This window comes from Fukomys damarensis, unplaced genomic scaffold (assembly GCF_012274545.1).
Source record: "Fukomys damarensis isolate Sample0158 unplaced genomic scaffold, DMR_v1.0_HiC HiC_scaffold_39, whole genome shotgun sequence".
Taxonomy (NCBI): Eukaryota; Metazoa; Chordata; class Mammalia; order Rodentia; family Bathyergidae; genus Fukomys; species Fukomys damarensis.
The window spans coordinates 48,748,193-48,764,482 of record NW_022900951.1 but is presented as its reverse complement, the minus strand read 5'-3'; the positions used below and the strand labels follow the sequence as shown (position 1 = coordinate 48,764,482).

The 16,290-nt window shown below is 36.9% G+C and overlaps 1 protein-coding gene across 2 annotated transcripts in view; it reads right to left on the bottom strand.

The window, feature by feature from the left end:
- Nbdy (negative regulator of P-body association) overlaps positions 1-9,848 on the bottom strand; it is a 31,155-nt gene extending 21,307 nt beyond the window's left edge. Inside the window, exons 1-2 of one of the 2 annotated variants that reach the window (XR_783079.3) lie at positions 9,488-9,848; positions 7,673-7,809 (exon numbers count right to left, since the gene is read on the bottom strand). Coding sequence is in view for 1 of the 2 variants with exons in the window: in XM_033760382.1 (XP_033616273.1) it covers positions 9,520-9,723 (204 nt within the window). In the remaining variant the exon portion in view is untranslated. The remainder of the gene's footprint in view (positions 1-7,672; positions 7,810-9,487) is intronic. The other variant, XM_033760382.1, reaches the window with a different exon arrangement.
- Between the last annotated feature and the right edge of the window lie 6,442 nt (positions 9,849-16,290).

Below are 16,290 nucleotides of genomic sequence, written 5' to 3'. Positions count from 1 at the left end.
AAAAAAAAAAAAAAAAAAAAAAAAAAAAAAGGAGCTATTCTGTATGAGAGGGATTAAATCTGTCATTGTTGACTTTGCACGTGATGAAAACATACCATCAATCAAAGAATACAAATGATCCCTAGAAGTTGGGGACAGCCCTCAGCTGACAGCAAGGAAACAGAGATAACAGACCTTCAGTTAAAAAGAATTGAATTATAGGCCTGGGATTTAGCTCAGTGGTTCCCCCAACTGCCTTATAAGCGCAAGGTCCAGAGTTCCATCCCTGGTATTAAAAAAAAAAAAACAAAAACGGGTGTGGTGGTGCACACCTGTAATCCTAGCACTTGGCACTTGGGAGGCTGAGGCAGGAGGATCACTGAGAGTTCAAGACCAGCCTGGGCTACATAGTGAGTCCCAGGTCAGTCTCAACTACATAGTGAGACCCTGTCTAAAAAAAAAAAAAAAAAAATTTGAATTCTGCCAACTGAATGAATAGGACTCAGATTCTTCCCTATAACCTCCAAAAAGGAATGTAGCTTGCCAACACCTTGATATTAGTTTGAGATGAGACTTAAGTCAGACTTCTGAACTACAGCACGATATCATAATAAATGATTGAGCCTCTAAATTTGTGATAAATTGTGGGCTTCATCATGGTAGCAGTAGAAAATTAATACAGAATCCAAGTAAGATAACCTGTTGTACTTCTCAAGAGACAAAAGATTAAATGATATGCTAACAGGTAAGGAAATAAGACTACTAAAAAAGGAATCTGATTATATTTGTGGCTTTTTTTTAACCTTTTTAATTTCTCTTTTTATTAGTTTGAGTCAAGGTATTGCTAAATTGCCCAGGCTAGGCTCAAACTTGTGAGTCCTCCAACCTCAGCCTCCCAGAGTACACAAATTACAGGTGTGTGTAACCACACCTGGCCTGTTAAAAATTTTAGTATATTTGTTGATAAAGCTAGCACTGGCCTCTTAAAAATTGATCAATCTAAAGTAGAAAGAGAACGTCCTTATGTAATAAGAGAGAGAAAAAGAGACAAAGCTCATAGAAAAACAGAGAAGTGCTTAGGGAGACTCTGCACATAAAGCTGTTTAGAAAATTTAACTCTTTTGTGAGGCAGACAGACAACCAGCCAGTCTAAATACCCTGAAGCAGGAAAATATAATGGCAGAATAAATGTGAGAACTCCCCACAAAAACTCCCTTTAATGAACTCCCTTTAATGTTAGACACTTATGCAAACAGGCAACCTAAACAAGGAATATGACACCAATTACAAACTATAATTCCAACTATAAATATAATTCCAGAAACAAAAAACAGAACTATGTGTTAAAGTAGAAGCAAAAAGTACCCACCTAACCATCCATAAAATTATCTAAAAGCACCAATATACAATGTGAAATAGGAAGAAAAGGGCTAAAGGTGTAGGGAAAATGGGAAGGGTAGGGGAAGGTAATAAGGGAAAGAAAAGAAATAGGAGAAAATGAAAAAATGGAAATGAAGTGTTTGTAAAGGGGGAGGAGAAAAGGGGGTGAAGGGAGGGCAGGGAAAAGGGGAAAAATGAGAACCAAGACCTGTCATGTAAAGGTACAAGATCCCAATAATGAATGTAAGTGTACTGTATACTTAAAATGTACCAATAAACTCAATGCAGACAAAAAAATAAAATAAAAGCACCAATATCTTTGGGATAAACCAGCAATTGTTGCTTCCTAATGTGATTCAATAGTAACAGTTGTGTATCACCTATGTAGTTTTGCTAAAACTGCTTCAATTAATCATGAGGAAACACAAAAATCAGACAATTTTATATTGTAAATGTATAAAAGATAGCTTCTGGAATCCTAAGAAATGCCAATATCATGAAAAATTAAAAGCTTAGCATGCTACTATACATTTAAAAAGACTAAAGAATCAGGATAACTAAACACAATATATTGCCCTTGAATGGAACAAACAAAAATAAAAAGGTATAAAGGATATTGTTAGGTATACTGGAAAAACTTGGTATGAACATTAGATTACATAGTTTGATAAGTGCTAAATTTCACTTGCTGTAATAATACCCTTGTTCTTAACAGATGAATGATAAAAGTGTTTAGGGAGGAAGTGTCATGATATTGCAAGTTATTTCCAAATAGTTCAGCCAAAAGAAGTGTGTATGTATGTGGTTTTGTTTTTCCAGAAAGTGAAAACCCATATACATACCAGAACATAAAAATTGATGAGTCTACTGGAAAGACATCTTTTCATTTTTCCATATGGTTGAAGTTATATAAAATAAAATATTAATAAAGAAAAATAACACTTAGATACATAAGGTTTATCCTTACTACTAGTTATAAATCTAACTGGCAAATTCAGAGACAGAGCAATGCATTCACATTTTCTGAAAAATATAATGAAGATAAAAAAGTGAGTAAAAAAGAAATACCATTCAGAAAAAGGAAAGCTTGTGTGACATTTTAATAGCAAACAAAATGAATTTAAAATGCCAAAAGATAAAAAAGGGTCACTAAAAATAAAAAATGTACTTGTTCTAGACTTCTGCACACATAATTACAAATCCTCAATTCTACAAAACAAAAAATGATATAAATGCAAGAATTTGAAAAATCCACAATCATTGTGGGAGATTTTAAATCTTCCTCTCACAGCAACCGATAGACTTGGCAAAAAATAAAAACTATTAGGGATATAGAAGATTTAAACATCATAATTTGCATGTTTAATGGATATTCACAGAACCCTGCATTTAACAATTAAAATACATAATTTTTTTTCAGGCACACATGAAAAACTATTTTTGGGTTTTTTTTTTTGAGATAGGGTCTCACTATGTAGTTGAGACTGACCTGGAACTCACTATGTAGCCCAGGCTGGTCTCGAACTCACAGCGATCCTCCTACCTCAGCCTCCCGAGTGCTGGGATTACAGATGAAAAAGTATTTTTTAATCATTTTTCTCTAGGACCCAAGGCAAATATTTCAACAAAGAGTAAGTAATTAGTATCATATAAAAAAAGCTGTACTCAATGAAATTAAATGAGAAACAGTAATAGTGTTTTGATAAAAAAGATCCATATGGCCAAGCCCAAGTTTCTAAATGCCAACAACCAGTTCCACAGTCCCACAGAGAAGTGGTTATAGGAGTGGAAAATTCAAGATGAGCATTAAAGAAGAAAGAAAATGTTAAAGTAAATCAAAGCATCTGTCAAGATTGGCACATATCAAAAGGACAGAAAAGAAAACAACTTTAATGAGCAACCCTGACTAAATCTGAGCCAATCTGTGCATTAAAATAAGTAATAATGGCAACAGACTATTTGTGAAATAAAGGAAAAAGTTATATGTCTAAATAAATATATAGAGAAAAAGCTTTTCCTTATTAAAGTACAATGTAAACTATTATATGTAGTAAAAATGATAAAGTTTGATAGTTGTTATTTTGTACTCATCATAGTAATAATTATGCAGGCAAGAATTATCAAGTGATGCAAAAACTAATGGAAATAGTTTGATGAAGAACAAGATATCTACACAATTTCAAATTATTCTCAGTAAATTTAGTAACTACATAAACAAAAATAATAACTTAAGAGTGGGTTGACCCAGATAATACCCACCATTTCAAACAAGCAATCAAAGTTAACATTATTCCTAGTGTTTCAAATCATCATGTAGCACCAGAACAATACCCTGAAAACAAGTAACATTATTTGTGAGATATTCCTTTTAATATGCATAAGCAACATATGAAAATAAGGAAATAGCACAAAAATTTAAGTTGAGGAATATTCCAAAAAATAATTTTCCTAGAAATACTCATCAATGTCATGAAAGAAAAAGAAGAGTAAAAGAAATGTTCAAGAACAAGGACTGGAACCTCACCCCACAAAGAATGGCTGCTATCAAGTAATCACACAAAAACAAATGTTGGCAGGGTTGTGGGGAGAAAGGAACCCTTCTCCATTATTTGTGGGGGTGCAGACTGGTACAACCACTAGGGAAATCAATATGGAGATACCTCAAAGAGCTGGGACTAGAGGTTCCATGACTCAGCCATGCCATCCTCTGCTGGGTATCTTTCCAAACGAATTAAAAGAATCATATCACAGTGATATATGTGCACCTATGTTTGTAGCGGCACAGTTTTTAATAGCTAAAACTTGGAAACAGCCTATTTGCCCATCAGTTGGAAACTGGATAAAGAAGATGTGGTTTTTCTATAAAATGGAATACTACTCATCCATAAAGAGTGAGAAATTAGATTCATTCATAGGAAAATGGATACATATTGAGGATATACTCCTAAGTGAAATAAATAGGTCATACATGTGTAAATACCGAATAGTTTCTCCAGTGTGAAAAACTATAATAGTACATAAGAACCTAACGAGATAATTGACCATGTGAAATAGGAAGAAAGGGGCTAAAGGTGTAGGGAAAGTGGGAAGGGAAGGGTAGGGGAAAGCTAATAAGGGAAAAGAAAAAAATATGAGAAAATGAAAAAATGGAAATAAAGTGTTTGTAAATGGGGAGGGGAGGGGGGGTGAAGGGAGGGCAGGAACAAGGGGAAAAATGAGAACCAAGACCTGTCAAGATCCCAATAATGAATTTAACTGTACTGTATACCTAAAATCTACCAATAAACTCAATGACAGAAAAAAAAAGAATAAGTACTGGAAAAATATAAAAACTAAATGTAATGTATCATCCTGAACCATAACTTTAATTGAGAACAGAAAATAGTTTTTATAAAAGACACTGAGAAAAATTTGTGGAAATAAAATTGTGACATAAATAATAATATCACAATAATGTAAAGTGTCCTGATTTTCATACACGTACTGAGGTTATATAAGAGGAAATTATCATTCTGAGAAAATAGACAAGGAAGAATTAAGATAATATTAACATCTGTAAATTACTGTTAAATGGGTGAACAAATGAGGGACAAAAAAAGACAAAAGTAAAGCAAATGTGTCAAAATGTCAATTTGCAAACCCGAGAAACTGTATCTAGGAGAGTTCTTTTAACTATTCTCATGGTTCTTTAAGTGTAGAATTAAATCAAAACAAAATGTATAAAGACACTTCCTGAGGCAGGAGGATCGCTGTGAGTTCGAGACTGCCTGGGCTACATAGTGAGTTTCAGGTCAGCCTCAACTACATAGTGAGACCCTGTCTCAAAAAACCAAAGGGGAAAAAAAAAAGATACAAGCATAAAAATCAGCAATGTTGTTATCAATAAATACCATAACCATGCATTTCCTATGTATTTAATACAATTAAATGCTTTATATACTGTGAAATTTTATTGGGTTCAGCAGCCAATATGTAATTTTGTATTACAGTGAAAGATTAAAAAGCATTTTAAAATAGAAGATGAAGTTTAATTATAATTGGGCTAATGATTTTATAATATGATTTTTAAAAGAGGCTTACATATGTGAACATTCAAATAGTAACTCATAAGTCAAAGAAGAAATCATAAGAAAAATTAGAAAGTAATAAACATTTAATAATAAAAACATTCCATACAAAAAACATTTAAGAGACAACCTACATACAGAACAGGAAAAAAATAAACTTTGCCAGCTATTCCTCAGACACAGGACTAATATCTAGAAGATATAAAGAACTCAAAAAAATTACACCTCCAAAATGAAGACCCAATGGAAAAATGGGCAAGTAAAATGAATATACACTTCTCAGAAAAGTATAATTGATTCATAAATGTATGAAAAAATGCACATCCCTGGCCATTAGAGAAATGCAAATTAAAACAACAGTAAGATGTCATCTTATACCAGAAACAATAGCAATAATTAAGAAATCAAATAATAACAAACTCTGTCTACGAGGGCTGTGCTGAAAAAGAAATCCTTCTACATTGTGGGTGGGAATGTAAACTAGTATGACCATTATGAAAATCATTATGGAGAATTTTCCAAAAAATAAAAATAGAAGTTCCATTTGACTCAGCTATTCCCCTTCTAGATGTCTTCAAAAATGAGCTAAAGAAATGATATTACAGCAATACATGCATACATATGTTTATAGCAGCACAACTCATAATAGCTAAAACAGGGAAACATGCTATATGTGCATCTACAGTTAAATGGATAAAGAAAATGTGGTATCTATACACAATGGACTCCTATTTGGCTATAAAGAAGGATAAATTCAAGAAATTTGTAGGAAAATGTATACATCTTGAAAAAATAATGTTAAGTACAATATATCAGACACACAAGCTTAAATTCTGTGTGGTTCCTCACATTTGAATTATCCAAAGTACAAATGAACAACAAAATAAAAAACTGATAAAAGGAAACAGCTATGTCTTTTCAAATAGGACGGTAATCAATAGATGAAGGTTGGGGGAATGTATGAAGATTTAAGAAGCATCATGTACATGTACCAACTATTCACAATGAAAATAATCAATATATGCTCCAAACATGAACTAAAAAAATAAAAATCATCATGAAAATGCAGCAAGGGGATTTAGAGATGGAGGGAAGTGGGTGGTGAGGGAAAGGCGACTAAAAAAAAATCAAGATAGGTGAAGAACATATCCCTACTTCCGAACATGAATGTAAACATCATGTATTACAAACATATACAGTAGTAATAAAATACAAATTTTTTAAATGTGAAATTCTTCTAAAGTGGTAAAGGAAAATTTATATTCCTAAATTCTCATTTTTAAAAAGATAGAAAGTTAATGAACTAAAGGTCTAATTCAATGTTAGCAACAAAAAGAAACCAAGAAGAGAAATATAAAAGTAACTGGAAAAATTATTAAAATGGAAAACAAAGTATTCAATAGTAAGATCTGACAAAAGCAAAACCAATAAATATATTAGAAAATTGATTATTGTAACCTTTCACTCTCACACTGTTAAAGGAGAAAAATATGATTATGAAAATAGATACAAAGTATTTTTTGAAAAAAATCCCATACCTATTCCCCATAAAACTCAGACCAGGACTATAAAGGAACTTTCTTAACCTAAAAAAGAAAATCTACTTAAACAGAAGGTGAAACTAAAAAAATTCAAGATCAACACAAGGAAATGCTCTACTACTTTTATTTCTTCTTGTGCTGAAGCTTTTAGCTAGCACAGTAAGATATTCTTTTAAAAAGCAATAGAAAAAAAGGGGGCCATTTTTCAAAATTCAATTATCAGATAATCTTATAGAACATATAAATTATAAGAATGAATAAAATTTGAAAAGCTGCAATGTATAAAATCAATATATAAAAGTATCAATCATGTTCCAACTAAACAGCAAAAATTTTTAAATGTTGTTACAAAAAGTCATTTTACGGTAGCAGCAGAAACTATAAGGTAATTAGGAGTAACCCTAAAAAAAATGCCTGGCATGTTACATTAATATTATTAGGTGTATATGGTTTTCTATAATGTAGAAAATGGTTTCGATTTTATCACTGGTGCTAGCTTTCTGTTTTGTTTTTTTTTTACTTTGCCACCTATTTTAATGAGTCAAAATCAACTGTCATTCCCTGTTTGTTTGTGTGTTTGTTTTCCAGTACTGGGGATTGAACTCAGGACCTTGACCATGCGAGGCAGGTGCGTGGCCACTAAGCTAAATCCCAGCCCAACCGTCATTCCTTTTCTTCTTAATAAAATTTTAATAAAGAGATTACCTTAAAAATCACATCTTCCAGGTGCTAGACATCAGAAAAAGCAGGGTTACAGTGTAATTTATCCTTATTTTCATCACTGGATGAACTATTTTATGAATGCACCAAGGAAATGGAATCATACTGCAATCCCTTGAATACTGAAAAATAGTAAAATAATGTAAAATCATTTCTTATGTTATTGTAGATCCCTGGACTCTTCAGTTCCTTATGCCTCATTCTGTTCCCATGTCAACAGTTGTATGCATAGTATTAGAAGGAATGTATGGCATAGCAGTTTAAGCCATAAGACTCTGGAACCAATTGTTCTGAGTTCAAATCTCATCATAACCACTTAGTGCCACACAACTTGTAGCAAGTTAAACTTCCCTCAGCCTATATAAACTTCTTTACTGGAATTTTGTGGTTAAATAAACTAAAACATACAAAAGCCTTTAGAACAGTGGCACATAAAAACATCCTCAGTAAAAATTAGCTATTATTACAAGTTCCAGTGATTTGAATCACTAAGGTGAAATTATGTAGCTCCTACACTTCTTTCTCTACATAACCTCCCTCATTTTCTATCTGAACATTATTCTGACTAAGGCCTATATCTGCACATTTCCTTACTCTCATTAGAGGTAAAAATAAGGGAAGTAAGTCTTTATGGAATGACAAGATGTTTTCGAGTGAAACTGCGTTTCTTGTTTTTCTTTGCACTACCACCAAACCTGATGCTCAGAATGCCCATGGTTTCCAATCCCTGTCTTCAGTAATTCATTTACATAAATGTTTCATTCCTGCAATGTCCTAGCAACAAGCCTTGGAAATACATCCCCTACAATTCCCAGCGTGATACTTTTCCATTGCAAGGGCTCCATGAAAATTTCTTGTTATGAATGAAGAAAGAATGCCTTTCTACAACATTCGGGTAAAATTTGGTTTTATTTTTTTGCATTCTATAAATTTCATTTAAATAGGTGATTGTTTTTCTGGTAGTGAGAACTGATTCCTAAAATAAAATTAATATCACGTGCTTGAAAATCTTCTTTGGCTTACAGTTTATGGTATAAACTGCATAATATTTAAGGCTCTATGACATTCTATCTTCACCTCTTAATCCTTTTGACAGAGTCACAATTATAGCAGACTATTCCCATAAAAAGTCTTCTATGGGGCTTTTGTTCTGGAAACCACAGATCTAAAAAGCATTCCACCTCCCTCAATTTGGCAGATATCACTCACCCTTTAAAATCCACCCAAAGTTCCCTCTTCCTTTTTAATGGTTCATTATGGCACTTGAGTTTGATTATCATGTTGTAACTTTTCCTAAACTTATTAAACTCTCTTGCGTTATACAGAAGTACCTCTGAAGGCTCACTCTGTTAGCAGTTTTGGGCCTAGGCAGTAGGCCTTCAACACATTCTTTTCATTGCTCTTGAACTAGGCATTTTTAAATTGAACAATTTCAAATATATATGTAATTAGGGAGCAGTATAATAAATCTCCACTTATCCATCACCCAGTTTTATTTTATGAACTCATGAATATTCAACCTTAGCCCCATAGAATTACTTTCAATAAAAAACATGCAATCCTATTTATTAAAAAATTTAACATTAGTAGCATTTGAAATATTAAAATAAATACTTCTCTTAAATATCCGTCACTTCATCTAAACATGTTCTGTGAAAGAGCTGTTTAATGCTCATATGTTCTTTTTTCTATTTCGAAATTGTGGAAAGAACAGGGAAATGGAGAGAATGAGATCTGAAAAAATGTATAATTAAGTTTCAGAGAGCCTGGATTTCCTAGTTGAGAAAGAAAGAATCTGACCTGGTTTAGGGTAGGAAACTCCATGTATTTCACTACTTCTCCGGAGGAGGGTGAGACTTCAGACCGGCTGATGCAGGAGGAGGTGCGGGGGGGAGAGTGGCGTTACTCCCGTTGGGAGTTCCTTCTGGATAATCCCACCGCGGAGCAAGAAGGCAGCGCTTTTTTGGAGGCTTGGCTTCTCGCGTGCTCCCAGGTGGAAGCGTAGATCTCCCAGAGGAACAGGTCTGGTCTTCCATAAGTGAGATAGGACCTAGGCGTCAGTTTTCTCCACTGGGCCCCGGAAAATCAGAGACCTGAGATGGCGGCGGATCCCCTCCAGGCACAGAGCAGGCTTCCTCCGGGTTTCTCTCTTACCGTATTTCCTGTATCCTGAGACGTATATCCCCTCGCTGCCTCCACCCCTCTGCATACCCCACGCCCACCACCGCCCAGCACACCCCGTCCCATTTTAACGTTTCTACGACGATGAGACTTTTAAAAAACAATGCGTATATTTAATATAACGTTCTTTATAGCGTCCCGCCCACCAAGTGTAACTAAAGTCATCGCAATCATTATGTAATCTGTGCAAGAAATGTTTGCGAGAGTCAGGCAACCAAAGAAATTATTTAAGATCATTACAACCCTGTTGCAGATGCACATTATAGAGCCATGAAACTAGCTATAACCACTTAAAAAGCAATATACAAACCTGTTGACTAGCTGCCTAGAGTGCAAACTAGCTCCACTGATCATGGGAAATTGAATGTGTAAAATAAATTCACCATGTCATAGAATACAAAATCACTTTTGCATCATATTTTTAAATGTAAATAATTGAAAGCTAACTATTTTTTTTTCACATTTCAACATCTAGGAACTCTCTGAAACCTAACAATTGATAGCACTGCCTACTTTAACTGGCAACTTTTTTTTTCTTAAAGCTATGGAGAATAATGACTCATCTAACTATTGCTGGTATGTTATATTTTCTGGTATATGGTAAGTAACCAGAACAAAGTGCAATGCAACTTATTAAAAAAGGGTTCTGGTCGCTATCATCATTCAAATAGCCTGAATATTTATTCACCTTTTGCTGCTGGGACAAACTGGACCACACTTTTTCAGCACTACCCTCAGTGTTTCTTAACTTAGTTCAGTTCTTAATATCAACAGAGAACTTTTTCAAGAAGCTATGCTATCTAAAGCTGTGTGGTCTTTAACTAATTAAATTCTTAGAATTTGGGTTTCTGTTGCTTAATAATTTCTTCTTTATGAAGAAATTGCCATAATTAGGGGTAATACACTTAAATCACTATCATAAAAACTTATCATCACCATCATTATCCTCCTCCAAGTACAGAGCAATATTTTATACAAATTAGATACTCCATAAATATTTGAGAAATAAGTCACTTTGTGGTTTTATTTCAGATACTAATAATGATAACTGAAAATTCAGGTGTAGTAGCAGCTTAATGAAAAGATGTGAAGACATATTGAGAGAATACTTTCAGAGCTAGGAAAATAGTTGTTATTAGATATAATGACATGGACGTCAGAAACATAGAGGTAATAGCTGAAGTCATGAGTATGGGTAATATTTCCAAAAGAAAAATTAAAGATAAATGTGGTAAAAACAGAATCTTGAGAAGAGAAGGCTGAGGCAAAGGATCCATAAGAGGAGGATCACAAGTTTGAGCACAGCCTGGAAAATTTAGCAAGATCCTGTATTGGTATAAAATGAGCTTGGGACACAGCTCCATGCACAACCCTGAGTTCAGTCCCCAGCACTGGGGTACAAAAAGTGCCACATGGATCTAAATTGGAAATTTCCTGCTTCCCTGGGAAGAAGACTTGTAAGGAAAGGAAGGCCATGTGGTCTTTTGGGAGCAGTGCACTCATGGCTGTATATTAACTCAGGTAATCTTTGCATGGACTTTTGGAACACCAAAGAGTCTCTACTAGTGACCCTCAATTCTATTAAATTATAAAAAATGGTGGTGAAGCCCCCATGGTCCTATGCTACAAAGGTGCATCCCCATAAATAACAAACCAAGGAGGAGGTGTATCCACAGAACACTGATCCCACCAATAGCAATCAGTGAAAGAACAGGAAAAGAAGTGGAGTAATAGGAATAATAGGAGGAGAAGGAAGAAATAAAAGAGGGGGAGAAGAACCAGGAGTATCAGGTCAAATGGGATAAGGATAAAGAAAAGAAGTGGCACCCTTATGCTACCAGGGATGTATTTATGGATCAAGTTTAGGGGTCTTTCAGCGAGTGGTAGCCTACAGAAGAAATGAGAGGGCCACACAGGAAGAAAAGGGTGTGGCCACCTGCCTCCCTCCCTGGGGAAGGACACAATACTAAGAAGCCTCTTTTGAATGGAATATTTCCTAAATAGGATCACCCAGAGACCTTTAGGAACTACCAAAGGTAAAGGCAAGGTCTGAACCATCATCTTGCAAGGCCATCAGCTCACTGCAAACACCAGTGTCCCAAACACACACACACACACAAACACACCCCTATACCCCAAAGGCAAGTAACAAATAGACACAGCGGTAGGAGGTCAAGGTGAAATGGGCAGGAATGGGACTCAAAGGTGATGAGAATGGCACAGATTATGTTTAAGGCCCTATAGGACTTTTGCTATGGCTTCTCACCTGCCCAGTCCATAGAGGTCATTTTAATTCCCAAGGAAATAAGTTCATCCTCTTTACTGCTAATGTTACACCCCCCCCACTCTGCTACACCAGACCATCACCAAACAAGAACTGAAAGAAAAGAACTGGCAGTCAGGATGTGAAAGCAGGATAGGAACAGGTGAAAAATAAATAAATTACTGTAGTGAAGCAGAAAATATGAGCTAAAACTGAAATGTTCCATGTCCCAAACAGACAGTTGTTACCCAGAGTGGTATTCTATTCCCTTACAGAAAGGAACCCACTAGTCAGGGTGAAGTTATCAGGAGGCAAAGATTAAAACTTCTTCATACAGAAACCTGTTGTGCCAGGACTTCTCCTGCTTAGCTATCACAACCCCAACCCCAGGATAGAGAAGTGGGAAGACAGTCAGAAAAAGACCGGTGGGGTGGAGGAAGGATTGGGTGGGATAAGTGTGGAAGGGGGGATGAGTTTCATGCCCATTGAACTTCCCATGTGGGTAGTTTGTTTCGGAGTGTGGGTATGTTCATGCTAAGATGTGCTCTCCTGAGTATAAAGGGTGCATACAGGAGCCTGAGGACACTAGGTCACAAGGTGAACTCTAGAAAAGGTATGAAATGAGTGTAGCCTGTACTAAAGTATCTGCTGCTTGAATTGGACGTATGCTGTGGTAATCTGTAATAAGTCAGTGGCCTAACTTGTCTTCCAATTAGTAGTCTCAGTTTCCAAGTTGTAAAATGCACAGAAACCAGAGTACAGTTTGAAAACAAGATAGATGTATTTATGGCACTAACTCACTACCCCTTCCCCCTATGTATGACTTCCAATGCTAAAGCCCCTTTTTTCTAGCCTCTAACAGCACCTCCATCCCAATGGTGACATTACCCAATGGACCTGCACTTACTGATCATGACAGAAGAACTCGATCCTTTCTGTGTAGTAATGAAGCCTACCAGCCTGACTACCAATAGCTGTGCATAGGGAGACCCGTATCTCAACTTATGAGCCAGTGTATTTTTTTAGTGAGCGCACCAGTAGTTTTTCTTGGAAAGATTGCCTGCAAAATCCAAACCTGAAGTCCATCCACAATGCAGCACACAAATGAATGTCCAGTGAGGGAGGTAGCTGCAGGCCTTGAGGGCCCTTCCTGATTTCTGTGGCTTATTTCCTTCTGCTATATGTTTCAACGATTTCTGCAACTCTGTTACAACTGGTCTTTGACTCCTTCACTGCAAAAGAGTTTCTTACCCAGAGACAAATGAAGCTTCTACCTACCAGAGGCCAAGAGACATATGGCCTTCTAGGGGAATATACAAGTCCCTCTCCTTCACACCCACCAAGCAAGTGAGGCTGCTTGCAACATTCTGGTGGTCTGTGTTCAATGAGGAAATATCGAGAGGAATCCAAAAGGAAAGGGGGAGGGTAGAGTCTGGTTCATCTGGCAGGCGTGCCCCCGGAGTGGTTCCGAGTGGGAAATCTCTCTGAAAATAGGATTGGTACTCCAGAGGCTGTTATTGTTTTATGTTTTGTTTTCTGTTTCTGAAGACACAAAAGGAGGTGTAAGGAAAAGGTGAATATTGTATGTGGAGCCATCCTGTCTTCTAGAGGAAAGTGTCTGAAACGGCTATGCAGCAGGACCATTTGCCTTCTGCCATGTGCTTGACACAGGGGTTGCCAGGCATTGCTGGGCTGAGTGGACTGTGCACAAACCAGGGTTGTCCGCGTGAAGGTTCAGAGGGTCAGAGCAAATTCTGTGTACCCATGGGATATCCAGAAGGATTTGGAGACTCCAGGATTCCTGGAACAAAGCAGATAGCAATACCAATACCAGTCAGCCTAAGAGGTGGAACTTACCCATCAGCCATTTTGTGGTAGACCACAAAGGAACGCACTGGGTAGGGACTGCAGGCTCTGGAGCCGTTCTTTCTGGTGTCCTTTATAAGGAGTTGCTAGATGCCCCTGCCTGGAGAATGGATGACATGGCAATGATGGTTTCAATATTATAGACAGCTAAGTTAATGAGAAATTAACACTCACAGACTGAGCTTTCGAGGAAGTCAGCACAAAAATAAAGACATCAGAATTGTGGCTGAAGGCACATCTGAAGAAGACCAGGCCTATATGCTTCCCAAAGAGATAAACAGTAATTTGGAACTATGCTGAAATGCAGATGGGTGAGCAGAGTATCTGGATGCTTCCTTCCCAAAAATACCTTTGTTCTTTCCATGTATCCTTGCTATGTCACTTGTCTGCCTATTAGGTGAATATTGGATGTGACTATATTTGTCATCCATTAGGTTGATTGTAGTTTGACCTACATTGTACCTACATTGCGACTTTGCTGTATAAATTGTCCCTGAAAATGAGCCTCAGTGGCCACCCATCCAGGATCCCTCCTGGAAACCAAGGAAGTATTCTTCTTTCCTTATTTCCAATAAAACTCTCCTAATGTCTTCGTTGGTTCATGACTTCATTCCTCAATGTTGCAGGACCACAAATTCAGCACATTTGACATCTAACAGGTCAGGAGTTATATTTCTCCAATATCACCAACACCAGGAATATAGCAGCCAGAAGTACTAGGTGATGGGACTATTTCCCCGTAGCAGTTTCTGGCCACTGCCACTGATAATCATCTTGGGTCACCCTTAACCTGATATTGTTTTCCCAAGAGTTCGCCAGCATGGAAATATGGGTATCCTTTCCTCCCAGAACAAGTGTAGGCCATATGTCAGCAAGGAGGTAGCTCTCCGGCTTTAAGATCTGGCTAGTAGTGTAGAGGTGGGGAAGCACCTTCTCACTGTTATATTTGCCCCTTCTCGTGTGCTCAGCTGGCTCTCTTCACCAGAAACACTTTGTGTTGGATGACAGTATGCCTCCCCAGTTGCCAACTACAAATTGCCAAGTTCCCTGCCTCTTTGTAGGTTGTCTCTCCACCCTTTCTATTTGAAAGGAAGGAAGGAAGGAGGGAGGGAGGAAGGGAGGGAGAGAGGAAGGAAGGAAGGAAGGAAGGAAGGGAGGGAGGGAGGAAGGAAGGGGATGTAGTTCAGTAGTGCCGCCAACTGCCTGGCAAGCGCAAGGTCCTGAGTTCGATCCCAGTAACAAAAACAAAACAAAACAAAAACAAAGACAAGAAAAGTAAGTATTCCAAAATCAGAAAGGTACTAACCCAGTTTTTCTCATTCTTAGTGTTATTGATATTTGAAGATTAAAGCTTTCTTTGTACTGTAGTGGTGGCCTTCCCAATGCATTGCATGATGTTTAGCATTATCCAAGCCAAGATGCTATCATGTATATGCCAATAGTAACCAGTTATAATAACCAAAAATATCTCCTGATCATGTTGCCAAACATCTGCTTGGAGGACAAAACCCCTCCTTGAGAGCAATATGTCTTTTCCCAATCCTCCAAACTTGCTTATTTTCTTTTTTTTAAAGCCAAACATTTATTGGTAAAATTTAGATATACATAATGACAGCATTCATCATAGGGAATATATCATGTACAGGTATGAGTTAGTTACTTTTCTCTCATTGCCAAGACAAAATACCTGACACTCAAATTTAAAGGGGAAGGGTAAATAATCAGCTGGTTCTGAGGCTGAGATGGCAAACAAGCATCACAGAGAAGAAACAACATGGTCCACACAAGGTAGCAAAGGAAACAGGAGAGTTAGCCGGTCTCCCTGCCCCTTTTATCTTATCCTGACTACTTAGGGCGGGCAGCACTCACACCCTTAATCCCGGCGCCCTTGAGCCTAGCCTTGCGTCATGAATCAATTCCAGCTTCACACACTCTAGATCAAGCCTATGACCACATGAGACTTCGGGGGGACATCTAGACCCAAACATTAACAAGGTACAAATTCCCTATTTGCTGCTTTTTTAGTCTTCATCTCAAAGAATTAGATAAGTTCCATTGAATTATTCAAGTCAAATTTGTAGTCTTTATTTTTTGAAATTGAAGAATATTTTATTATTTATCAAAGCAAATGAAGTAACATTTTCATAATCTCTTACATGAGTCTGTAAATATGCTAGACTCATGACATTAAGAGTAAAAGCTGAAGTCTTTGGGGTGGGCTAAGCGGTGCAGTACGGGTGGCGCGGAGGGTTGGCGGCCGCAGCGGCCAGAGGGAGGCCTCGTGGGCTGGAGG